The sequence below is a fragment of the Silurus meridionalis genome, chromosome 24 (genome assembly GCF_014805685.1).
Source record: "Silurus meridionalis isolate SWU-2019-XX chromosome 24, ASM1480568v1, whole genome shotgun sequence".
NCBI lineage: Eukaryota > Metazoa > Chordata > Actinopteri > Siluriformes > Siluridae > Silurus > Silurus meridionalis.
In genome coordinates this window covers 3,707,289-3,735,196 of record NC_060907.1, presented here as the reverse complement: position 1 = coordinate 3,735,196, position 27,908 = coordinate 3,707,289, and the positions used below count along the sequence as shown (strand labels likewise).

Below are 27,908 nucleotides of genomic sequence, written 5' to 3'. Positions count from 1 at the left end.
CACTGATACACTTATTCACACACACACACACACACACACACACACAGACTCTCACACAAACACTTACACACTTACACACTCAAACACACATACACACTCAATTTCAAAGACACATTCGCACATGCACACGCTCACTCACACACAGACACACACAGACGCTCACTGATACACACAACACACACACACACACACACACACTATTGACACACAGACACACATTCACACATATAATGACAGTAGATTATAATTATACTGTGTGTGTGTGTGTGTCTGACACACACACGCACACACTCACACACACTCACTCACTCACACACACTCACTCACACACACATGCACACTCACTTTTAGACACACACATACACAATGTATAATTACACACTCACACACACTCACTCTTACAAACAAACAGACACTTATTTACACACACCAACTTTCACAGACATTTGTCTCCGAATAGACAGCGCCATTTCAGCACCGGTATTGTGGAAAGCTGCGGGGCACATTTTAGGGGGGCGGAGCAACACAACAAGGCACGGCTGAGACCTAATGAGGAAAGCGGCAACTGTTCACCCTCCTTGCGGCGACTGAAGAGTATAAAAGGAGCCATGAAGGAAAGCAGGTTGGAGAATGTTTGGCTCCCGATTAACTCACGGATTCTCTCTCCCTTTTATTACAGGAAGCAGCAATGGCAGCGACGGCAGCAACCATGCTGGTGCCTATCCTGCTTCCTCGACACAGGGCACCCACCCGTACAGACAGGACGGGGTCTCAGCTTTCCTCGGCCCGACCGTGGCTTCAAGCAACTCGGAACAGAACCAACGCTCCTCTGACACGCCTCCGAGCTCCCAATAACGCCGATCAATGGACTAAGAAATTCTCACATTCAGGACTTCACTTCACTTCTCCCCTCCCCACCACTCCTGTGCACTGTAAATAAACACAACATGATTCCTTCAGTTCTGCTCTCCTGGTCTGTGTTCTTTCCATCGCGTGAGTGAGTCGCTACTACACATATAATACATACACACAACACACAACAGTACATATTAATACTTGAAGAACGCTTTTAACAATGGACTATGTCTCAAAGCAGCTTCACACAGATAATGCGGTTATTAAGAAATGAATTTAGATTTATAAGTTTGCCCCTAATAAATGAGCTGGTGGTGACTGTGGCAAAGAAAAACTCCATGAGATTCCATAAGGAAGAAACCTTGACCATGAGAGGAACCAGACTCGAGGGAACCCATCCTCATCTGGGTGGCACCGAATATCCATTTATTTACATTTATTAGTATATTTATTATTATTATTTACATTTATTACAACTATATGATGTTGATGTGTGCTGTGATGGTGAACAAATCCAACCTGTGGTCCTGAGTCAGTGTAGCAGACTGCTGACATTAAGTAGAGTATAAATTCATCCTCAAAGCCTCAAAGTAATTTCATGGTTTCCCAGGCCATTGATGTGAAACCATCCCCAGCTGCAGTGTGGCCTTCAATCGAAGTGAACGCCATCCAGAGGCAGGCCGGAATAAACCATGGATCCCACTACATGTGTGGAGTTTTGACAGTGGACCTCCTGGAGTGTTTAAAGACTCAGGCATGGAGAAGCTGGTGCTGGATCTGTTATGATCACAAATGTTGAGCTCAGTAGCTCCTACTTTTATACCCATATAGACTGTATAAGACTGTTAAAAGAACATTACTTATAATCACACACTCCAGTACTCATGTTAGTTCTCACTCTCCAGTGTTCTGTATTGTTGAAAGATTCATGATCGACCTCTTGATGTCCCCCAAATGAGGATGGGTTCCCCTTTTGAGTCTGGTTCCTCTCAAGGTTTGTTCCTCATAACATCTAAGGGAGTTTTTCCTTGCCACAGTCGCCACTGCTGATCATCAGGGATAAATACACATCATTCAACTTAACTGTTGATTTCTGTAAAGCTGCTTTGAGACAATGTCTGTTGTGAAAAGCGCTATACAAATAAACTTGACTTGACTTGAGTTTAACAAGCTGTGGGTGGCCAGTGACCCGGCCAAACACCCACCACATCCACACAGTGTGGATAAAGTGAAGGGACTGCCTTTTTGCTCAAAAAAAAAAATATTGACATTTGTTAAAGTTGTTGCTTTCAAGAAAAATATTTCAATTTAGTTTATAAATATATAGTTTTAAAGATCTTTTATTTGAATAATAATTTTGTTTTTACAGATTTAGTTATGTTTCTATAAGATTTCAATATTTCAGAACCATGGAGAAGTTTGGTTGTTTAATTGTTGTTTTAATTCTGTAACGATCCACTTCAGGGATATTAGACATATGTTAAATACAAATCGGATTTTATTGTATTTAAAATCTGACGCATAGAGAGAACAGTAAGAATGCATTCTGCTTGAGGAGAATTAAACTGCAATATCTCTATATGATAATAAGTCTGCTTTTATTGGCTGAAATCTGGCTTTGGATTTTATATTGCTCATCCCAGCTATTCAATCAAAACTGGGACCTCAAATTAGATAAAGTGGTATAAAAAATTTTATCCAGCTGATTAATTTTTCGAATGTATTTGGGCTACATATTATTTGCCAAACTGAGTAGCGGGTTGTTTTCAAGGATGCCATTTGTAATTGAATGTTTAAAACTGAGTCCTTGTTAAATCAAAGTTACAATTGAAAAGCGGATGTTTTATAACATCACACCACTGTTTAATGGATCAGGTCGGTTTCCTCATTTCAGATATTTTAACTACATTTTTCTGTACCTGAACTGGACAAACTCTCCTACACAGTGAAGCCATTACTAACCACATATTCATATATAATATCTAACAACATTATTGACATTACAGTATATCGATGTTCCATAGGTAACAAATGACAAAATGAATCATATTAGCCAAAGGTTTGCACACCCCTGATCATTATACCCATAGGTGCTTGTTGAACATCTCAGTTCAGAGTTAAATCTTTTTGACTGTTTTATCCTCAAGCTATTCAGTATGGTTGAGGTCAGGGGTCTGTGTGGGATACTCAAGTTCTTCTTCTCTAACCATGTCAAACCTTCACTTCATGGAGCTTAATGAAATGAAAATGTAACTACATCTTCTCACATTCTCTAACTGGGAACATTTTGAGGTAGAACTCTTCATGGGTATAATGGTCAGGTGTGTGCAAAATTTTGGCCATGCAGTGTAGATCAGTTTCATGAGAATGTTTGTAAGTAGTTTAATTGTAGTAGTCTGAATATCACAAATGCATTTTAATTTAAATCTGCGATTTGATGTATAAAATGGTCATCAGTGGGGCATCAGCATTTATTCTGCCAGTTGATTGGCTGGACAAAAATCGCGAATCGGGGGGAGCGTTGCCAGATTGATAGTTTGCACACTTTAATGAAAGTATGTTTTTACTTGCATAGACTTTCCCGAAATTTCACTGATTCGTATATGAAAATAAATAATTACGAATTCACGTGTAGTCTAAAATACGTGTTTATATGAAACGACATTTAGAGTTGAGAAAAAAAAATTAAATTGTTTGCATATTAGTGAACCTGGCAACCCTGATTAGACTACCATCTGATCTGGGAACGGCCATCACTGGGCGTCAGTAGAAGGTGGAGGGATACAGTGTGTCATGGTAACAGCGGCTTTGGAAGCTGGCTTTTGTTTATTAGTGAGTTTTAATTTAATTGATTAAATTAGATCGGTGTTCAAGGGAGTTGCAGTAAAAAAAAAAGGAGTGATAGCAGAAAGAGCGCTGGTGCAGTAGAAGGAGAAGAAAAAGGAGAAGCGCATCTTGACGGGAAGAATAAGAAGTTAAGTTTGGAGCAGACTGAGCTGACAGCGGCTGTAGAAGGTGGTTGAAGTTGTTACAACTTTTGAGTTCAATCAACACAAAATAAAAACGTGTATGTATCTCGGTGGAGTTTCTCACGGGTTCTGATGCTCCAAATTACAGGTTTAACCCTGATCTGTTGGTCATTTCAAATAATTATGTAGGTTTGATTAATAATCGTTGAACTTTGAAAAATCAAGGCTGTGGAGCAGTCCATCCGTCTGTCTGTCCTTCTGTCTGTCTGTATGTCTGACTGTCCGTCTGTCTAGTTCTGTGTCTCTCCCACAATGTGTTATTTTGGGTCTTATGCATAAATGAGGCCTGTGCAAAACAGCTCAGAAAAAATAAATGGGGAAAAAATCATAAATTCTTAACTAAAATCACAATATTCTATGACATATGACAAGTACAAAGGGACAAACAGTTCAGTTTATTCAGCTCCCCCATCCACCAAAAAACCCGCATATACTGTAGAATGTATTGCAACACATCCCTGACGTATTACTGAACGTATTGCTTGCTCAACTTTCCAAATATTGGAAAGGCACTTATAAGCCCTGGTAATATTTTAATACAAACCAGAGAATATAAGCGCAGCTCTGCATGGCCGCCTCAAAGCGCAGACTAATTCTGTTTTTATGAATGACTGGCCACGCCCCTTTCACCGCTTCACAGGGTCACTTCCCCACCCCTTTGGAAGACATTGGACGAATCCCGAACATAATTAGGCGGATATATGAAGATAGGCGGAGCCTGAGCGAGCCACACGAGTTTGGTAAATATAGTCTGAGCTATAAGGCACGCATGAGCCCAGCTTTATACAGACACAATCAAAGGAATATCAGGACACCTGGGTTTTTTTATTGTTTCGTTGTGCTTTCTCCTTTCATTTATTAATTTTTATTCTGCACTTTTTATAGTGTGTGTGTTTGGCTATTTATAACAGTTCACAGACAGAGGCTCTTGTTGCACCGTGTCCTGTTTAGATGATTCATGTCATTGTGTAAACTTAAATTTGCAATAATGGAAGATATTGACCTATGTGGCTCTTTTAACTTTTGCATCAGCTTGCATGGTAAGTTTTCAATAATTAGCTATTTTCTATTTCGGTTATGTTTAACAGAAGTTATTTGTGTCTTGTAAAATCTAATTTTCAATGTTTTTTCACTTTTTACTCAGAGCACAGAAGAATCTCAAGCCTGCCTTTCATTCAATACAATCATCTACAACTTACTGTAACTAATTATTATGTTCTTGGATGACTATAGTTAGTAGTCAGGCTATTTGAAGTTTTTCATCCAGACCTCTAGAGGTTTTTCTAGTCCTTGTTTCCTGTTCCTAGTTTCCAAACCACCTTGGCTCTTGATTACATGAGGCTTGTTGAAAGCTTGTGGAAGATGTGGACATCTCACAAGTCTCGCAGTCACAGAATCTAGATATTTCCAAAAGCTTTGATGTTCATTCACATAATTACAATTTTCCTCTTCTCATTTTTCACCCTATTACCAATTTGTTACTTCAACCCACAATCCATCGATGATTTGATCTCATTTCCCAGGTTGATGCCAGCTGCCGGATGTGTGTGAATGCCCTGCTATGCTGCCAATGTGTTCTCTTAGAGTCAGGCTGGTGTTTGATGGTTGGGGGTGCTGTAAAGTGTGTGCCCCCCAACTCAACCAGCACTGTAATACTTACAAACTCTGTGACCACTATAAGGGCTTGGAGTGTAACTATGGCAATGATGTGATGTTGGGAGCAGGAATATGTCGAGGTGAGTAAAGTAAAACTATGAATATTTGGGTGTGTATGTGTCTGTTGTGGAAACTCGAAAGTGTGATGCTTTGGCTCTTCATTTAGAGCTAGGATACTTTTATGTGCTTTGGTCAGCCATGTTTTGAACAGGTTACACTGGGATAAATAACGACTGGTGTTATTTTTATCTGCAGACTCATTATTCATCCAAAATACACACACAGCAACAAAATTGCATATCTTTTTTATTAGTGTCATGGTAACCTAATAGTCCTAATTGTGTAACGGTAGTGTGGTAGAAGAGGCTCCAAATGGAAATGAAGCACAACATGAGCCATGATGGACACTGAAGATATTTGGAAGCTGGTGATGATCTTTTTTTATCGAGTCCCACCAGAGATGCATGGAAATGGAATTGCATTCTGGCCAAGTTGGTGATGCCGGTCTATGCAATGAATAGACATCTTTTGAAACGTTTTGAACCCCACGGCTTAAACAACGAAGCAGCTTATTTATGGATTTTTCCTGGGTTTTTCCCGGTTTTACAAACAAACCAAAAAACTGAGCGACATAACATTAGACCAATGAAATTTCCGAACGGAAACAAAAAAACGCACCTCACCCGTGTTCTGAGCTGCAGGCATCGGGAGAAAAACTTTCACCGGTGGTGATGTTTAAACGCACAACGATGCCAAAAGAAAAACTCTCGAGAGAAATAGTTGTGAAAGGAAGGAGGAAGACAGTGAACAATGAGATCTGGGTGAAGGGAGAGCTCGCTAACTCCAGTTACAACAGAAATCATATAAGCACAGACAGGTTTCCAAAACTCGTGCTTTTTTATTTTTCTTGGTAACGGCGTTACGTGTCAGTCAAAGAAAGTCAGAAAATAATAAGAACATAATCCTGAGTCTTGCACACATGCAGTAATACTGAAAAAATGCGGCGGCAGGCTATTCCCAAAATACCGATATACTCCTAAAGGAAGCGCAACATATTTCACCAGTTACACCATGTCTTTCGTTAAAGCCTGTGTAAAGTTCATTAGTTTCAGTGTAGACACCTGTGGCTTATTTATGTTCAAAATTAAAATATTTGTCAAATTTAGTGGGTGCGGCTTATATTTGGGTGCGCTTAATAGTCCAAAAATTACGGTACATCTCGGTCTCTACCTCCTGTCACCCTCGTCAAACTTTTCAATCACATCTGACCTTTTAGTAACCCCCGACCCTTGCTTTGGGCTTGTTATTTGCCATGCCAGTTGTGGTGTGACTGTGACTAAGATTGCTGCCATGTTTGCCTGTTGTTGGGGAAAGGACAAAGCCAACTGCTGTAATCTGAACCTTCAGAAAAAACCTAAATATTTTAGAATATGGAACTGCTGAATTAATGCCAGGGTCATCAGTAACAAATGTGTCCATGTCTTTTACAAGCAAATAAAACTGCTCATCTTCAGAAGAGCATATTTCTGTCTCTTGAGGCCTTGCTTTAGCGGTTTGGTGGTGTCAAGTCTTAAATAGCGTCTTACCCTTACAAGCTTGAAAGGCTTGGCCTTCTGGAAGACATGTGGATATCTTAAGTAGAGTGTTGCCTTTGCATAAGCAGAAATCTCTCTACGGGGAGTCCCTACTGAAATGCTCAGTTTTCACTGTATAGTGCTAACAGAAATTTGCCTGATGATGCAAGCTAGGGGAATGCCTGGAATCAGACGTGGAGTTACTGTTACCACCGGAGAGTTTATAATTTTCTGTCCCACGTGTTTTATTCCTCTTATACTGAAGAGATTGGCCAATTAATATGCTTTTTTCATTCAAGTCCTTGTGCACAACATTACAATAGGACAATTAATTTAAATGTTAATATAACATTACAGATATTTGATAACTGTTACAGATATACAGATAATGTTACAGAAAATGTATACTTCTAATCAATCAGAATCAAACTTTGTGGTATATGTGTTAATACTGTACATCATTCCACATTATTTGAAGTCTTCATCCATCTTGATTTATTTATTTTTTGTTCAGCCAAACTAGACGGCTGTGCATGGCCGAATGTACCAGAATGGTGAGAGTATTTGTATGGGCTGCAAATACTAATGTACCTGCATAGATGGCGCTGTGGGTCCTGGTCCTCTTTGTACAACGAGCCTGCCCCTGTCATCACCCTCCTGCCCCTCTCCTCGACTGGTGCGGGTGCCTGGCCAATGCTGCTTCAGCGTGGACTGCCACAAAGGGGCAATAACACCACTGATACCCCCATGGAAAACAAATCAGCAGGCTAATGGTCCTCATGACAAGGACGGGCAATGAGTTGTGGGAGAGGAGGACTCTCTCACGTCACACACCCATAAGTGGAAAGGCTAATTTAGATTGCCATCCTCATGCTCAGTGTTTCCAGAAAAAGCTTGAGATAAAATTAAATGAATGGACGAATACACAATTTACACAAGTTGTTCTGCGGTTTTTGCAAAACAACAGAAAATTAACTGAATTAATGTTTTTTTTACTTTTGCTCTACTCTGATCAAAAACTTAGCTGCAGCCTTTTTATCAAATCTGCCAATATAAATATACATTTCAATCTTCTTTGGGTCGTATTTGTTTTAATTCCCACTCCACATAGCAAGAAGTTGTTTCCTTTTCCACAAGCGCAAGACCGCAACATTCCTTTTCCTCCCATTATAACATTTTATAAACCTTGAACCAGGACCACCATTGAATTCACTGTATGTAAACCTTAAACCACTGTTTTCAGGTGGACCAGAGCTCCATTCTGTGTACCACACCCTGTCTAAAAACAGATTTCACGCTCAACCAAATGTTTCAATATCTGTGAAAATGCCAAAGACTGCTTTTGCTTCTGTAATTGTACTGGTGAAAAGAATTATGTTGTCAAGTAGGATTACCAAATCCAACTAATTACACCCTTACGCAAATTATTTCTATAATTATTATTATATATAAAGTAAAAAAAAATTATTCAGTTTGGAAAAACGGGTTTTTTTATTTGCCAAATTTAGGTCCTCTTTAGAAAGCTGGAATCCCTTTAATCAATTGATCACCAACTGACACATCCTTCTATAGATGTTCAATACCAGTCTAGTTATTCAGACTAAAATATATTAGAGTTCATTTCATTTTTCAGTTTTGCTCTACTTCTTACTCTAAGAAGTGCATTTTCATGTCTAAATTCATGTCCAAATTATTGTGCATTAATGTGTATTATATGTTTAACAAAGATGTGCACTAATACACATGTAGTACATATAAGATTTTGGTAGCTATTGATGACTTAGTCTTAGTAATGTCAAGGTCAAGGACAAGGTCCAATAAAGAACTATGGCAAAAAAAACAAACAAACAAACAAAAAATTCCACAGTTGTTTTCTATTTTTTTTTTTTTTCTTTTTTTTTTTGGTATTTCACAATAAAGGGGTGATCAGAAATGGAAACATCACAAAGAGTTCCATTTGGTTAGGAATCATGCTGCTCAATTCTTGCTCTATAAATACATTCAGTAGAGAAGGAGGAGCACACAGTATTGCTAATGAAAATGACATGAAATGTGTTGTTGCTTGTATGCCCAAACTGCAACCAGTTTATGTCAAATAATTGGAATGAAATCTAATACATTTCCTCAAACAGAGACAAAGTGCTAAGGCAAACACTGGATCTCATTTATTACGCTGTATATGAACTGATACAGTATATACAGTCGAACCCACTTATCTCGACCTAACTATTAACTATTAACTATTAACTATTAAGTCGACGTTTTTGAAGTGGAACCGCCAAATTATTTCTTTGTCTCAGCATTTTCTCATCGGTTATGTCCATTCTTTTATGTCACCGAACCCTAATATCTTGAGCACAAGGGGGGGCAAATTTGCCACTTAACGTCGGTTATCTCGATCCGCATGACCAATCGCCGGCTTTTGCCACGTCACCATCTCACTACCGTATTTTCGCGTATATAAGACGCGTCTTATAGAAAGTTTTACATACCCCTCACCCAGGGTGCATCTTATATACGCAAAAATACGGTAGTGAGACGGCACTGTAGTAAAAATCAAGCCTTACAGAGGCAGGTTTTGGAGGTGTAGGATACTTTTCAGAGCTGTGTCTCAGAGTGAAATGACTCGAGAATTTAATTTTGACATTGGTTAGCTTTTTGTAAATAGGAACTACACCCCGCACATTTTGTGTGATTTTGTGAGCGATCTTTGTGTTTGCAATGTTGAAGAATATAATAAAGGTTTGTTTTGAGAATGGACGGTGGTTTGTATTGTATACTGGTAAATCTCTGCTGTTAGTTGGTGTGCATATGCCTTTTGTTGTTAGCAAACATGTATGTACATTTTTATAGCATGCCTTCATCAAACAAATCGCGGCAACGCTGTTGTGTAAAAAACCTCCAAAAACACGTGCATGCACATTCTCATTTATTAACTCACATCATGTACATAAAGAAATTTCAAGCACGTTAATATATTGCCGCCATATTGGTTTTCATTTATCTCGATCATCGGTTATCTCAACGCTTTTTGGCGTCCCCTAGGCCGGCCACATAACCGGGCTCCACTGTACTCCAATTATGAATAACTCCATAAATATATGCAGGGTTGTGAGTTTAAAGCCCAGTGTTGCCAAGCTGTCACTGATGTGCTTTTGGACACCATTAACCCTCAACTGCTCAGTTGTATAAATGAGATAATTGCAAGCTGCACTGAATAATGGCATCTGCTAAATGCTGTAAATGTAAATGATATTAGCTCTTTGCACATAGTCGCTATGAGCAGTGTTAAACAAATGTATGCTGTCAACTGCATAAACCAATTGTGACAGCATTTTGAATTTCTTTGGTTTTACTCAATGATATTAATGTTGGTATTCAAGTCATCTCGCCCTGTTCAAATGCATACAATATTTAAACATTTTTTCCCCATTTTTCTATCTTAGGCCCATGGGCCATTGTCAGGTTCCCTGACAGTGGTCCAGACAACTGATTGGTCTCTATGTTTGAGTAGTTGTGGCATGGGCATGTCCTCTCGAGAAACTCATCTACGCAACATACGACCCTGCAGCCCACTGGCTGCTGTTCCCAAGGTATATAATTAGTGGTGCTTGAAAAGCAATTTTGTCCAGAAAAATTTGCAGTTTTAGTAATCACAAGTTAAATTTACACACCTTTGAATACCTCCTTATTTTTGAACATTTTGTGCTGTGCTGTGCGTGCATTTTCCACACTTTACTTCTTTCATGCACACAGCTCAGGTGTTTTTATTTTTTCATGTGATTTTCTTATACAGTTTATATCATTTTTTATCTGTGATTGAGTGACTGTTCTCAGACAAATATTCATTTTCACAGGCAATCAAATGACACTTAGTTTAGTTGCAATATCGTGCAATTGTAGGGCACCACATGGTTAAGTGTACCATTTGTACCATTTTCACATAATTATTAATATTCAAATAATCACTATAAAAAGACTTATGATTAGGTGAAATGTATGTTGCAATGTCTGTGTGTCCTTTTTTTTTTAAATCCAAGTTTCTCAGATCTGAGTCTAAATATCTGAAAATTGATCAGGATGAACAATGGATTTGGATAAACTAATTTAATAGTCGTCATATTAACACTTGGTCCCTTATTTTTCTCCTTTCTGTCCACTTCCTTTCATTTTCTATTTGTAAAGTATTGTATACAAGTCAAACTACTGTGCTGTGCCTTGCAGGTGTGATTGAGAGTTCTGCTGGTCAGCAAGTATGAATGGATGCAGTGGTTCATTGCATATATATTTTGTAGTTATTCAAATTATGTTATTCTGAACACTGACTGCATCATGTGAATCCTGATGGGAAAAAAAACTAGCTGAAATTTGCACCATTTCTAACAAGTTCAGGTGATTATTCTTAATAACTAAGTTTTTTCTGTGAAATTATTAGTGAGGTTTAGAAAGATTTTATGTTTGACTTAGAAAAGACAGTGACAAAGTGTCCTTACGTGAGGAATGAAATCAGCATCATGACATGTTGGTACTGGAGAATAACCAATGCAATGACAGGGTAGTATGATGCTACCCAATACAAAAGGGAGTTTCTGTTACCCCAAAGTTAGCACTTAAATTATATATATTTTATTTTCTCTGCAACATCACATAGCACAAACTACTAGAACTCCCTGTGGCAGGAACATTAGAGAAGATTACAAACCACTGACACTGGAGACTTCTTCAATAAAAGGTTGAATTGTTTCTTCACGTAAATCTTCCCAGTATTAAAAAATTAGTTTCTTTTTCAAGTTTATTATTATGCTTCGACATTGTCATCCAAGTACTTGTGGAAGTTGTTACTGTATAAACTATAATTGTAAGAAAGGATTCCCATTCAATTGTATTTCCATGCTTCACCACTAGAGGCAGACATACAGTTAACCAAGCATGACAAGTGGGTGGTGAAGGCTACAGAGGAAAACTTCCTAACATTTGGTTCTTCAAGCCGGATAGGAAAGCTTCCTAACATTTGATCCTTCAAGCCGGATAGGAAAGCTTTCTAACATTTGATCCTTCGAGCCGGATAGGAAAGCTTTCTAACATTTGATCCTTCGAGCCAGATAGGAAAGCTTCCTAACATTTGGTCCTTCGAGCCGGATAAGTGTGCTTACCACAGAAGTAGGATGTCAGAGCAACCTTCCAGCGAGTATCTGCGCCCACGACACAGAACTCAGCCCCCATCCCACCTTAAAGACTATGAGTTACATGCTGAAGACATCGCCGCAATTACGGGAGATACTAGCGCTCCGCATTCAGATGTTAACATACAACCAGATAGAACGTGGCTCACCACACAGCCTTTCGAAAGTGATGAAGAGGAGGAGCCTTCAATCCAAGAGGACGAGGCTGCCCTCACACTCGTTAGGCATAAGTCAAAGAATCATGACATGGACAATGAGATTAGGCAACTCCGTGAAGATAAGGTGGCCATTTTGGAGGAAGTCCGACAATTTAAGGTCCTTTACAAAGATATGCAGAATTTAACAGTAAATTTGCAGGCAGCTCTGCTAGCCCCCCAACAACAGCAGGTCAAAGAGACCCCAGTCCCATTGCCCCAAACTATCAATAAACCACCTGCAACATCAGCGCCCAAGCCAGTGTCTTATACTCCACAACCTAGCCCCCGCAAACTCCAAGACCCCCCTAGTAACAGTCCCATAAAGTCAGAAGTATTATTTATAGTACCCCAATTAAGATAGCAGAAGTCATGGATCCCCCTAATGTAGACCCTGTAGATATAGCCAGTTTTAATCTGTTCGCCCTCCAAATTCTCTCGTGGGTCTCCTGAACTCATTAGTCTCTGAGGGAGATAGCGAACTACGGTGCGCCTCACATGCAGCACGCTTATATATATATATAAGTATATATACAAGTATATATGTACATATAAGTATATATGTACAGCATGTATATATATATATATATATATATATATATATATATATAAATATATATACATGCTGTACATATATTTTTCTGCACTTGTCAATTTGAACAATTGCTGCCACTCTCTTTTGTCACCACATCTGAGATTTGCAACAAGAAGTACTTTTTTTATCTACGTTCCCACACTACAACCTTCAAAATAGTCCCATTGCACAGCAGTACAGCGCCCCCAGCGTTCCTGACATTTCTGGAATGTGTCCTGGAAATCTTCTTATTGAGGTGCTTTCTGCGATTCACGCTTTGCAATGACAATAAAGTTTTATCTATCTATCTATCTATCTATCTATCTATCTATCTATCTATCTATCTATCTATCGAATAGCTATATATATATATATATATATATAGTGGTAGCTTGACCTACGAGTTTAATTCGTTCCATGGATGAGCTTGTATCTCTCGTATTCTCTCGCACATCAAATCAGTTTTCCATATTGAAAATACTTAAAATGGCATTACTCCGTTCCAATCCTCAAAATGACCCCGTTTTTATGTTTCATGTTATTAAATTGGAAAATACATTTCTAAATAACAAATCTCATATAAAAACATAATAAAAGAAAATGTAAAGATATAATAAGGTTTTATTCAGTGTATTTTCCTTGGAGATGAGACGATGGTGTGTGTGTGTGTGTGTGTGTGTGTGTGTGTGTGTGGAGGAGGAGGAGGAGGAGGGGGGGTAGAGGCGATAAGCGGAGGCGGAGGGAAAACTTGTTTTTTACTATCACTCCTGTACATTACGTATCCCTAAACTTGAAATTTTTTACATTTTCTTCTTTGCTTATCTTAATTTTCGTCACAATCTTTGCATTCTGGCTTAGCTTCGCCATCTAGCAGCGGCATCTCGAGCTCGTACCTCAATTTTTTGCTCGCGTAACAAAGCAAAAAATCGACCGAGTGACCGCTCGTACCTCGGAAAACTCGTACATTAATGCACTCGTAGGTCACTGTACAGTGGTCCCTATAATCACCAGCAGACTCCTGACCCTCATAACTACAGGTATGTGTCCAGAACACACTTGCAGGTCTACACTAGCAGTGGTTTAGGTGTTGATTTTTAATGCAATACCTCAGACATACCTTTGTCAAATAAACTGAGAGAATGACACCAGACCTGCTCATCAAGGTCCAAAAATGTTGTGTAAAAATGCAAATTAAAACAGAATGCAATGATTTGCAAATCCCATAACCCATATTCTATTCACAATAGACCATAGAAAACAGATCAAATGTGTAAACTGAGGAAATGTACAGTTATAAGGAAAAAATAAGGTCATTTTGAACTTGATCACAAATATCTCTGTCTGTCTGTCTGTCTGTCTGTCTGTAGTCTGTAAATGTGCACCTCATCGAGTCTGAGTGCTTTGCTCCTGCTTTGAATTTTCACACTGAATAATGGGACAGTCTAAGAGCAGTGTGAGAGCAGATAAGAAGTAAGAGCAGAGAACTGAAAAATCCTCAACCGATCATAGCATTACACGACTTCACACGGATTTGCACGACTATCTTCATCTACCCTGATTACTCAAACAAAAAGGTATCAGACTTTCATTTCCTCCTCCTCTTTTTTCTTTCACTATGAGACAACAAAAAGGTTTATCCAGTTTTCTTGTGACTCGTAAAGAAGAAGCACCGAATTCACACCTCTTTTTGTCTCTTCACGGCTAAACACAGGTATGTGTGTGTAGGTGTGTGTGTGTGTGTGTGTGTCTGTGATTTATGTATTTATGTAAATGTGTATATATATATATATATATATATGTATATATATATATATATATATATATATATATATATATATATATATATATATATACAGTGAGGAAAATAAGTATTTGAACACCCTGCTATTTTTAAAGTTCTCCCACTTAGAAATCATGGAGGGGTCTGAAATTGTCATCGTAGGTGCATGTCCACTGTGAGAGACATAATCTAAAAAACAAAATCCAGAAATCACAATGTATGATTTTTTAACTATTTATTTGTATGATACAGCTGCAAATAAGTATTTGAACAACTGAGAAAGTCAATGTTAATATTTGGTACAGTAGCCTTTGTTTGCAATTACAGAGGTCAAACGTTTCCTGTAGTTTTTCACCAGGTTTGCACACACTGCAGGAGGGATTTTGGCCCACTCCTCCACACAGATCTTCTCTAGATCAGTCAGGTTTTTGGCCTGTCGCTGAGAAACACGGAGTTTGAGCTCCCTCCAAAGATTCTCTATTGGGTTTAGGTCTGGAGACTGGCTAGGCCACGCCAGAACCTTGATATGCTTCTTACAGAGCCACTCCTTGGTTATCCTGGCTGTGTGCTTGGTCATTGTCATGTTGGAAGACCCAGCCTCGACCCATCTTCAATGCTCTAACTGAGGGAAGGAGGTTGTTCCCCAAAATCTCGCAATACATGACCCCGGTCATCCTCTCCTTAATACAGTGCAGTCGCCCTGTCCTATGTGCAGAAAAACACTCACAAAGCATGATGCTACCACCCCCATGCTTCACAGTAGGAATGGTGTTCTTGGGATGGTACTCATCATTCTTCTTCCTCCAAACACGTTTAGTGAAATTATGACCCAAAAGTTCTATTTTGGTCTCATCTGACCACATGACTTTCTCCCATGACTCCTCTGGATCATTCAAATGGTCATTGGCAAACTTAAGACGTGTCTGGACATGTGCTGGTTTAAGCAGGGGAACCTTCTGTGCCATGCATGATTTCAAACTATGACGTCTTAGTGTATTACCAACAGTAACCTTGGAAACGGTGTCCACAGCTCTTTTCAGGTCATTGACCAGCTCCTCCCGTGTAGTTCTGGGCTGATTTCTCACCTTCCTTAGAATCATTTAGACCCCACGAGGTAAGATCTTGCATGGAGCACCAGTCCGAGGGAGATTGACAGTCATGTTTAGCTTCTTCCATTTTCTAATGATTGCTTCAACAGTGGACCTTTTTTCACCAAGCTGCTTGGCACTTTCCCTGTAGCCCTTTCCAGCCTTGTGGAGGTGTACAATTTTGTCTCTAGTGTCTTTGGACAGCTCTTTGGTCTTGGCCATGTTAGTAGTTGGATTCTTACTGATTGTATGGGGTGGACAGGTGTCTTTATGCAGCTAACGACCTCAAACAGGTGCATCTAATTTAGGATAATAAATGTAGTGGAGGTGGACATTTTAAAGGCAGACTAACAGGTCTTTGAGGGTCAGAATTCTAGCTGATAGACAGGTGTTCAAATACTTATTTGCAGCTGTATCATACAAATAAATAGTTTAAAAATCATACATTGTGATGGATTTTTTTTTTTTTAGATTATGTCTCTCACAGTGGACATGCACCTACGATGACAATTTCAGACCCCTCCATGATTTCTAAGTGGGAGAACTTGCAAAATAGCAGGGTGTTCAAATACTTATTTTCCTCACTGTGTGTGTATATATATATATATATATATATATATATATATATATATATATATATATATATAAAATAATTAACAATTTCTAGTAAAGTGATGAAGCCAAGTTCCTGTTCCCACTAAGATCCAACTTTTACTACAACAGCATGTGCTTCATTGCTCTTATACCACAGCACTTTGGGAAACACAGACAATTTTTTTACATTTAAAAATTTGGTTTTTTTTTATAATTATTATTTTAGAAAAAAAAAGTCATTACCGATACAACAGCACAGCGTAATCTCCCCTGACCTCAGAAAATGTTCTGTTACAGCTTCAACTCAGACTGTTACTTTGTAACTGACCTTGGACACTCCTTCTATTTACAGTTTTAGGTAGAGAACTGAGCATCTTCTTGTTTTTCTCTTCTGCAGCTCATGGAGAACATGCCGCCTCCACCGTATCCTGGACCACCTCTAGAGTCTACGGATTATGTACAGCAGAGGCCCGTCATCCCCGAGCTAGCCCCTCATCAACAATGCAGCAGTCAAGAGGTAAAGCCCAGTGAAGGAGATTTACATGGATCTCAAAAAAACATAATTTTTTATCACTACTGCAATACTTCTTAAACAAATTTCTTCTATATATAATTAGGGTGGTCTCTATAATCACCAGCCGACTCCTGACCATCAAAACCACAGGTACGTCTCCAGGATACACTTGCAAGTTCTTGAAACTCTAGACATACCTATGTCATCAAACAAAAAGCAATTTAGAGAATGATACGAGACCTGCTCATTAAGAGAAGACGATACGTCCAAATATAATGAAAGTTTTGTTAAAGATGAGTTGAAATCTCTATTTTCTTTTTAAGGTCTTTGCCTGCAGAGAACATGCCTGCTCCACCATATCCTGGACCACCTCTAGAGTCCACCTTCACACCTCAGCTACCTCTTTATATACAATGCAGCAGTCAAGAGGTAAAGCCCAGTGAAGGGGGTTTACAGGGACCCTCGACAAACATTCTTTTTCCTTAAATCACATCTGCAATCCTTCTCATACATTTTTTTCCTTCCTATCTATCTGCCTGTCTGTCCATCTGTCTGTTTTACCGGGTGGTCTCTTTAATCACCAGCAGATTCCTGACCCTCAAAACCACAGGTATGTCTTTCAGGGACACACTTGCAAGTATAACAATGGTTTTGTCAAAGACAACTAGAAAGAGATTTTACCTCTATTTTCTTTTTAAGGTCTTTGCCCTCAGAGAACATGCCTGCTCCACCATATCCTGGACCACCTCTAGATTCCACCGGCTTTGTAGAGCAGAGATCCATCACCCCCCAGTCACCTTCTCAAAGACAATCCAGCAGTCAAGCGGTAAAGCCCGGTGAAGGGGGTTTGCAGGGATCCCACACATTATTTTTCTTCAATCATATCTGCAATGCTTCTTAAACTATGTTCTCTATCTATAAATATAAAGGGTGGTCCCTACAATAACCAGCAGAATCCTGACCCTCATAACTACAGGTATGTGTCCATAGCACACTTGCAAGTCTACACTAGCAGTGGTTTAGGTGTTGATGTTTATTGCAATACCTCAGACATACCTTTATCGAATAAATTGAGAGAATGACACCAGACCTGCTCATCAAGGTCTTGTTAATCCCCCACAGCTAAAAAACAATAAACAAGTGCAAACTATAAGGCCAAGTACAACCCCAATTCCAAAAATGTTATGTAAAATGTAGGTGAAAGTAAAAAATAATGTATATATTTGCAGCTTATATATTTAGTACGTTTGTTGTTGTTGTTGTTGTTGTTGTTGTTGATCTATTTTCTCTGTATTATTGTGAAAAAAATATGGATTTCTAGATCTGCAAATCATTGCATTTTGTTTTTATTTACATTTCACACAGTGTACCAACTTTTTTGGAATTGGGACTGTATAATGATGGTTTTGTCAAATAGAACTTGAAAGAGATTCTACACTCTCTTCTTAAGGTCTTTGTCCACAGAGAGCATGCCTGGTCCACCATATCCTGGACCACCTCTAGATTCCACTGTCTTTGTACAGCAGAGATCCTTCACCCACCAGCCAGCTCCTCAAAGACAATGCAGCTCTCAAGAGGTAAAACCCAGTGTAGGGGGTTTACAGGCATCTCTAACACATTCTTATTTTTCCTGTAATCACATCTGCTATGCTTCTCAAACAATTTAATTCAACTGTATGTATATATAGGGTGGTCCCTATAATCACCGGCAGACTCCTGACCCTCAAAACTACAGGTATGTCTTCAGGATACACTTGCAAGTCTACACCAGCAGTGGTTTAGTTGTTTGTTTTTTACAATACCTCAGACAAACCAGTCATCAAACAGAAAGCAACTTTAGAGAATGATACCAGACCTGCTAATCAAGGTCTCAAATATCATGATGGTTTTATCAAAGATGCCTAGAATGAGATTCTCCTCTCTATTTTATTCTTAAGATCTTTGCCCATGGAAAGCATGCCTGTTCCACCATATCCTGGATTCTCACTCCCCCAGAGATCTCCCAGCCCCCAGTCACCTCTTCGCCAACAATACCCAGTTGCAGAGGTAAAAACGCAGTGTACCGGGGCTCCACAGGGTTCCCACCGGCCTTTTTACTTTTTCAGGCATTCACCATTAAAACTGGAGAAACATGCAATGCTTCTCAAACCACTCACACACTGCACACCCCTTGTGGGGTAAAGCCCACTAAAGCAGGGTTATGGGGTTCAACCCGGAATCACCAAACTCATGATAATCTTCTAAAACCTCCCTTTTTTCTTTTCTTCTCCCCCTCTTTGGAATATAGGAAAGTTATACTCATCAACACTCTCCTCATCCTCAACATCCCTGCCAAAATTTTGAGTCACCTGGACCACAGAGAGTTGTATATAAGGAGCCCACCAGTCACCAGGCAGCTTCCTACCAACACTATGAGGTAAAAAAAAATAAAACAACAGGAAAAGGAAGGAGGGTTGGGGAAGGTTTTTCAGATCAAGAATTTTGCATTCGCATTGTTTCACTTTCTCTTGTTAAACAAATTAAACCTCATAAAACCATAATCTCTTTTCTCAGGCTGATGTCAATCAAAAGGTGTATGCACATTCTAACCTTACTTGTTCTAAACAGACGAATCGCAGGTATGTAAAAGCTGCTGCTTGTCACACGTGTTTTGCTAGAATTGCACAGAAACTAAGGAGATTAAACTTGTTCAAGCATGACAATGCTCCTGTTTACAAAGCCAAAAGGCCAAAAGCCAACCAATCAATAACCCAGAGCTTTAACCTCCCCACCTCAGTACAAAAACAGTACCGAATTTAAATACCAGCAGACTCTGGGGACAAATCCTAACACCTCCTGTGAAGGCTTTCCACAAAATCTTGGAGCATGGCTGTGGAGATTAATGATCATTAGTGAGATGAGGTGCTGATGTCAGGAGTTTGAGGAAGCTCAGGGCTCAACCCAAAGTGGTTTGGTGGGAATTAGGAGGTCAGGGATCTGTGGAGGACTCCAACCTTCACACCAGCAACCATGTCTTCATGGAAATCAGGTTTGTGTAAAAGAACACTGTCATGCTGAAACAGCGTTTAGGAATCTTAGTTCTAGGAAAATTTAATCCTTCTTCGTAGAGAGACGGTTTATTTCAGACTGTGCCAATACTTTTAGAAGGAATCTTATATGGGTGGGATGGTCAGGGACACATAATTTGATCATATGCTGTAGAAGATTAGAAACACGTGTCTCCATGTCTTCATGTCTTCTCTCTTGAAGTTTTGAAAAGAGCATGACTTCTATGCAATATGAACAAGCTCCGAATATCAAGCAGAAAAGCAGCAAGGAGGAGATGGTGTATGCTGTACATGAAGCTGCACGTGAACACAACATGAACATGCAGGTGAAGAGCAGTGACACAGACATTTCTTTTTTTTTACAGCTCTGGATTATTGCTTTCAAATTCTTTCACTTTCTATTGTATTAAGTAGATTCCTCTTTCAACTCTTGTCTCTTTCTCTGTCTCAACCTGAACTTTAGGCTGATCTCAGGCAAAAGGTGTATGCCCATTCTAACGTCACTGGTTCTAAACAGGCCAATCTCAGGTATGTAAAAGCTGCTGCTTGTCACGTGTGTTTGGGAATTTGGCACCCAGTGTTGGCTGAAAGTAGGTAGAAATTTGACTGGTATACCCAGATATGGGACTTCCCCAAGCTGGAATTGCACAGAAACTAAGGGGCCCGTACTTGTTCCAGGTCAAGTCAAGTTAAGAAACATTTATTGTGAATTCAACTATATATAGTTGACACAGTACACAGTGAAATGAGACAGTGGTTCTCCAGGACTCTCGTGCTGCATTAAACAACATAGACCTACATTAAACAACATAGAGCTACATCAAACAAGAATGAGCTACATTAAACAAGAATGAGCTACATTAAACAAGATAGAGCTACATAACAGAACACAACGCTAAGGACTTCAGTAAATTGACCTTGCCACATAAAATGTATTGTTTGCAACCTAGTTGGACAACAATGCTCCTGTCAACAAAGCCAAATGTGAAACAAAGGTTGTCACATAACAGAGCAGTAAAATTCTCTCTTCTCAAATCCAACCAATGTAGGATGCTGAGGGGATAAGGGCCTTGCTCACTGACCCCAAGCATTTCTGCTTGGTGATACCAGGGCTTGAAACCTATACCTTCTGATCAGTAACCCAGAGCCTTAACCACTGAGCTCCCATTTGCATTTAAGAAATTTGGCAGACTCCCTTATCCAGAGCGACTTACATCTCATTCAGACAACTGAGCAGTTATGGGGTTAAGGGCCTTGCTCAGGGGCACAGGGGTTTATCATGTCATCCACTAATGCTGGTTAAATCTCTATCATCCAAAGAAGAAGAAGGCATGCGTGAATATGGTCAGCTTTCTTGAAACTTGGATTTACATGTACTTGTACCGTTTCCTATTGTAATGAGTTCCAAACTCCTGCAAAGGCTTTCCACATAATCTTGGAGCATAGCTGTGGAGAATACTGATCATTGGTGAAATGAGGTGCTGATGTCAGGAGGTTGAGGAAGCTTGGGGCTGAACCTAAAATGGTTTATTGGGGTTTAGGAGGTCAGGGATTTGTGGGGGGCATTTAAGTTCCCCCACTCGAACCTTTTTACCAACAGCATGTCTTAATTATACTCAGGTTTATGCAAATGAGCATTGTCATGCTGGAACAGTGTTTGGATTTAATCCTACAGTGTCTGAAATGGGATAGTGAGGGAGGCACATAATTTGGACATATTCTGTAGAAAATGGGACAAACTGAGATTTCATCTTTTCTCTCCTGAAGTTTCGAGGGGAACATGACTTCTACGCAGTATAAACAGCCAATGAATATTAAGCAGTGTGGCGGCAAGCAAGAGCTGGTGTACGCTGTACACGAATCTCCATGTGAACTTGACATGACCATGCAGGTGAAAAGCAACAACACAGACTCCAGCACCACGGACAGCACCAATATTCCTTCCACTAAGCACTTTAATTATAATAATAAATAAATTTATAATACTCTCTCTCTCTCTCTCTCTCTCTCTCTCTCTCTCTCTCTGACATCCTTGTGTCTTTCTATCTCGTCTTTCTGCCTCTCTCTTTCTCTCTCCCTTTAACTATCTATCTATCTGACGTTACACTGTCTCCTTCCAACTTTCCTTTGTCACTTCCTCTTTTCATCTTTACACCTTCTCTCTCTATCTATTCAACTTTCTCTCTTTCGCTCTCTCTCTCTCTCTCTCTCTTGTCTTTCTATCTGTATCTTTCCTCCTTTTCCCTATCTATTTCCTGTGTCTGTCTCTAACTCCTTTATCTCTCTCTCACTAATGTTACTTTTTCTCTCTTTCTCTTCCATATCCAGTGTGCAGCAAGCAGTAGTGCGATGGTCGCCACAGAGAGGTATGTGTTATAATAGCTTATGAATGCATTATGATGCATTATGTACGTATTCAGAGACCAGAAAGAATTATTTCTCTCTGTTTTCCACTGCAGCCGAGCTTTCTCCATGAACAAACTGCGTACATCACTGGAGCAAAACTTCAGCGAGGTACACCCTGTAGCTCACCTCACACACACTTTACATTTACGGCATTTTGCAGACGTCCTTATTACAATTATATCTGAATTGAAAGTGTGACAACTTAGTGGTGCTGGGATTTGAGCCCATGTCCTTCCGATCAGAAGTCCAACATTTTTTCCACTAAGCTACCCACATGTTCTCAGATACCACTGGAATCCAGATCAAACCGGTTATGGAATGTTGCTCCTGAATTGTTGTTTTGATGCCACAAGCACACACACATACACACACACACACATCTTTTTTGTTCCCTATCAGGCTAAGTACAGCGCACAGAAGAGTACCTTTGAAATCGCCAAGCAGGCTACGGAGTACACGAAAGTCAGGTACAGCAGCCTTTGTTTGTTTGTTGCATTTGTTTATTTGGTTTTGTTTTTATATATATTTGTTAGAGAGCGACAGCATTCGCAGGTTCCTTATTCTATTTCTGTAAAAAAAAAAGGAGGCTTTTGCAATTTTTTGTTACAAAATCAATACTTTTGTAAAAAAAAAACTACTACAAAAAAAAACAGAAATAGTTTGAATTGTTACAAAGGCTTACAGAACATTTGGGGAAAAAAGATGTATTTTTATATATTTAAAAAAGATTTTAAATAGCTGTGCAAGTTTATAGTATAATTCAAGTGTATATATAATAAATAAGTGTATGGATAATTATAAAGAAAAGTAAAAAGAAAGGTACAATAATAATATATATATATATATATATATGTGCTTTAAAAAAAACGGAATAAACAGATGGGAATTTTTTTTTTTTTTCTTTAAGGCTTTTGGCAGACGCTCCCTTATCAAGCACCAACTTACGAAATGCTTTGAAACCTCCTTCAATAAACACCTAAAACCTAAAAATGGTTTATTAGGACACCATCAAAAAAACCTTCACTCTAAACTATCTTTTAGAAGAAAAAGTATGTAGGTCTTTAGACATGGTTTAAAGATAGTGAATCTGATGTTTGGTATCAAGTAAAAATAAAAGTTCCTTTCAGTATCTCAATGCCAGAAGAGTCAGGAAGTATGTCTATTTTCTATTCTTGAAGGGAATGATTGTTGTAAAGCATGATTGTTTTATATCTGATACAGACGGCTCCAGGAAGCCTGTGAAGGGAACATAGCAAAGGGGTGATGTGGGAGAAACTAGGAAGGCTGACAACAAGCCTTACAGCTGCATTATGGATCAGTTGCAGTGGTGGATTGTCTCTCTTTGAATTATTTTTATTTTTTTACATTAACAGCATTTTGCAAACTCTCTTATCCAAGTTATGGGGTTAAGTGCCTTGTTCAGGGCCCTAAGAATGTCACATTGGTATGGCTGGGATTTAATCTCACAACTTTAAGTCCAATGCCTTACCCACTAGACTACCATGTCACCTTTTTTTTTTCTTTTTTTTTTTTGCATTTGACATTCGAGGTGGCGGTTGTTAATTTTTTCATCCACGACTATCATAATGAACCATATGCAGACCGTGGAATGAGAGTTGACCCTACAGTGTACAGACTTCCTGGTTGGTCAGTGCTTTCGCATTCATTTAAAAACAGCGCAACCTCGAAGGAAAGGGAGGGGATAAACCAAAAAAGTATGCAGGATCTAATCCGAGAAACGGTGAATGCAATGAGGAAGTAAATGAAAGTAAAGGAATGACACGCACAAAAAAAAAAAAGTCTCAAGAGGAAATAATGTTACATATATTTATGAAAAGGTTATTTGTGTTTTATAGCAGCTCTGGTCAATATTAAAGGGTGTGTTCCTTTTCCAAGTTCTTCATATTAGATCATGGAAAAGGGTCCTACAGTCTGTAATGTTGGATATTCATCCTCATCCTTCTGATTTTTTTCCTTTTCCAGTGCACAAAAAGTCGCTCTGAGCCAGTATTCGTCCAACACACAACTCGCACAAGGTCTGTCCAGTTACACTCCAGTACACTAGATATGGTCACTTTTATAAGTTGAAAGTTGATTGTAACAGCATGTCTTTTGGTCTGATTTTATTATTTGTATTCTCACAGCAACGGTTTATTTTGAATAAGTTATGCTTTTGATTTATTTATCGTTGCATTTAATGTCATTCAGCATCCACAAGCACCAGTCCGGAACTTGAATGCGAACAATTAGGGTTACAAAATTCTGGAAATGTTCAATTTTTCACAGGAATTTATGGAAATGAATAGGAATAAACTTGGAATTTACAAAAAAATTGCAGGTTACTATAATAACAGGGAACTTAAATGTGGTTAAAAAAGTGTTGTTGCAGGATTTGTTTAAAACAACCAAATTGAATGCAGTGTCAGTTGAATTTCTACCTGCACATTCATCAATCACATTCACACAACACACTCACTGCAGGGTTACTGAGGCCACGCCCCCTACATGCACTGTACATCCCTCCATAACACACATCATTTCCTCAATTCCGCACACAAAATAAGGCCGTAAAAATATCCATCCTGGCAAGTTTTCATGTAAATTACAGAAATATTACATACATTTATGATTAAAAGTTCCTTGTGTGTGAGCTGTTGTGCAACAAAATTATACTAACAATGAAATCCAAAAATGTCATTCTTTAAATCTGTATTGAATGTTTGTATATGATACAGGTTATATGGATTTCCCAACATTTCTAATAAATTCCCATAAATCCCCATACATTCCTGATAAGTTTCCAACTTGGAATATTTCCCAAATTCCCCAAATGAAGTTTTCATAGAAAGTTTCCGCCCGTTTTCAACCCTACAAGCAATAATTTTATGCTGTTCTAGAAAAAGAATCAACAAGTTCTGGAAATGCGAAGACACATTCATGGTGTAAATGCACTCCAATCTTTTCTTTTTATTTCCAAACGCTTCTCTACAGCTCAAACATCTGCATCCATGTACACTCAGAGTGCCTGGAATGCAGTCCAGCCGGGGGTCCAAGTGGTCCAAGCCGGTGGGACTCAGGTGATCCTCCCAGCCCAGAGGCAGCAGGTGGTGATCCAGCCTGCGGTTTCTCGTACCATCATCCAGCCCGTTAATCCACAGCCCACTGTAGTGATCCAAAATCCATCTCCGACTTACAGAGTCATCCAGCCGCAGGTTCTGCCCACCGTGATCCAACCTGCACCCAGCACCGTGGGTGAGTGTCTCACTGTCTTTCAGCCGTGACCGAAGAAATATTTCCAAACGACACGTGTATCGACACAATCAGTGTTTGCTTCTCATATAGTGTTTTCTCTGCCATCTACAGTCTATCGTTATTACTGAAGGCGGGGATCTTCAGGACAACATGGATGAACCTCCCAAACTCACCCCTACAAGAGCCCCAGCCCAGAAGGTTGTTTTGTGATGAAAAAATAAAATGATTTTAGTTTTAGTTTCATTTGACCATAAAACGAGAGCACTTTATTTTATATCATCAAAATCAGCTTTTTTTGTGTCTTTCTTTGAAAAACTGTTCCATCCCTTTTATCTATCTATCTATCTATCTATCTATCTATCTATCTATCTATCTATCTATCTATCTATCTATCTATCTATCTATCTAAGATAGAGAGATCTATCTAAGGTAAGAGTGTGTAATATGTAAATGAGGTACTAGTGGGCGATACCAATGATGACTAGTACAATCTTGGAAGTGAGGTTTTTATTATTAACTTTTAGTATAAAGGTGTTTATTTTGTGGTTTTATTATGGTTTACAAAGTTTCAGACTGAGATCTCTCTCTCACATTGCTGACCTGACTTAAGCTGCTTATAAACACTACATTGTAAATGTTATACACGGTTTATGAACGTATTATAGCACCTCTCATATGACAGCAAAGCTCTTAACGTCTTACAAACACTGACATATAGAGGTACAAGCAGGATACACGGAGCAGGAGTTTTACATGGAGTTCCTAAGGCATGGTGATATTATTCATGAGCGGATTTTACACGTAATAGCTTTCTTTTTGTTGCGTAATGCGTTATAAATGGTGTAATAGTGTTAACACCTTATAGCACTAATATTAATGAAACAAGCTCAGTTTGCAACAGTGCAGAATAAAACAGAAGAGAGAATTTTGAATAAAAACTGAAAAAAGGGCAGAATTTGAGGATATATATATATATAAAATAAGAATTGGAATCTAATTATAATAGGTTATAAATAGTTTATAAACCCTCATTCCATCAAAAATCCACATTCTGAAATGAAATATAATATGCTCTATATAGCTGAATTTCTGTGTGCTGGTGATTATAATGCGTTATAATGCACACTCTTTAGTCTTTATTAATTAATTAACTATAAACACAGCTATTAACTCGAATTCATTTCCTATACCTACTCATTACAATGTCAGTGCATTTTAAACATGCTTTGACTGAATAATTCATTAAACATCTACCATTTTCACACATACACTTCCTGTCAAACACTCAAGACTGATGAGATGAAATCTATGTATAAAAATCCTCATTGTGTATAACAGTCATATAAAAAAAAAATTATAAACACTCGATTAAATGATTATTTGTCTGTTTGCTTTTTTATATCTGTGTCTCAATTCAGATTTTTTGCTTTAATAAATTACCTCCAAAATCAGAATTACAACAATTATAGTGCAAAAGAATTCAGATATCTGTCTTTTCCAACCATATGTGGTTTATCCCAAACTGTTACCCCAAAGTTGGAGGCACACAATTGTATCGGACGTCTCTGGACACTGGAGCATGAAATTGTCCCCTCAGTTAAACTAGGAGACCCAAACCTGTTCCAGCTCCATGAAGATATGCTTTACATGGGTTGGAAGATCTCATGCTATAGAGCTCCAACCCTATTGAACACCTCTTGGATGAAGTTCTCACACCGACTGCACCACAATCCTCATACACAAATACATTATACGGCCAGAAGTAGGAACCTGACCAATGTGCTCCTTTTTTTGAGCATCCTATTCTACATTCAGTCCCCATTTACAGTTATAATAAGCTACACTCTTCTGGGCAGATGTTTAGATTTTGGAGTATGCTTGTGTAGATTCAGTGGAGGTCGGTGAAGCAGGGTGCACGAAGTCTTTAACCTGTTAGCACACTTTGGCACTTAAAGCTGAAAACGACCTGCTTAAATGTAAATATTAACAGTTCCTGACTAAAGTGTCTACTTGCACAATTTAGATATCTTTACAAAGAAGATACTTTGGGTTATACTGTCCATCATCCAGGGTTGATATTGCACATTAAATATACATTTCCTGCATTGAACATTTTAATATTTTATTTATAAATACATGAAATCAATCTTGGAGCAATCCAG

General features: G+C 38.8%; 1 protein-coding gene, 1 long non-coding RNA gene and 1 pseudogene across 3 annotated transcripts in view; all 3 read left to right on the top strand.

Moving 5' to 3' along the window:
- Positions 1 to 930, top strand: part of LOC124378459 — a 4,496-nt gene extending 3,566 nt beyond the window's left edge. For both annotated transcript variants that reach the window (XR_006924217.1, XR_006924218.1), the window contains exon 5: positions 680 to 930. This is a non-coding gene — a long non-coding RNA (uncharacterized LOC124378459). The remainder of the gene's footprint in view (positions 1 to 679) is intronic.
- A 3,561-nt stretch (positions 931 to 4,491) lies between these two features.
- LOC124378591 lies at positions 4,492 to 7,913 on the top strand (annotated as a pseudogene).
- Positions 7,914 to 14,522: 6,609 nt separating this feature from the next.
- LOC124378385 (transcriptional regulator DEF1-like) lies at positions 14,523 to 27,122 on the top strand. The gene is made up of 21 exons (XM_046838050.1): positions 14,523 to 14,639; positions 16,925 to 17,044; positions 17,145 to 17,191; positions 17,365 to 17,470; positions 17,626 to 17,651; positions 17,741 to 17,867; positions 17,971 to 18,017; positions 18,492 to 18,618; positions 18,730 to 18,776; positions 18,979 to 19,087; positions 19,329 to 19,457; positions 19,595 to 19,659; positions 20,291 to 20,414; positions 20,552 to 20,616; positions 21,856 to 21,979; positions 22,417 to 22,454; positions 22,548 to 22,602; positions 22,894 to 22,961; positions 24,478 to 24,530; positions 25,486 to 25,746; positions 25,858 to 27,122. Exons 2-21 carry the CDS (start codon positions 16,928 to 16,930, stop codon positions 25,872 to 25,874), a joined length of 1,752 nt encoding a protein of 583 aa, XP_046694006.1. The 5' UTR covers positions 14,523 to 14,639; positions 16,925 to 16,927; the 3' UTR covers positions 25,875 to 27,122.
- Positions 27,123 to 27,908: the final 786 nt, after the last annotated feature.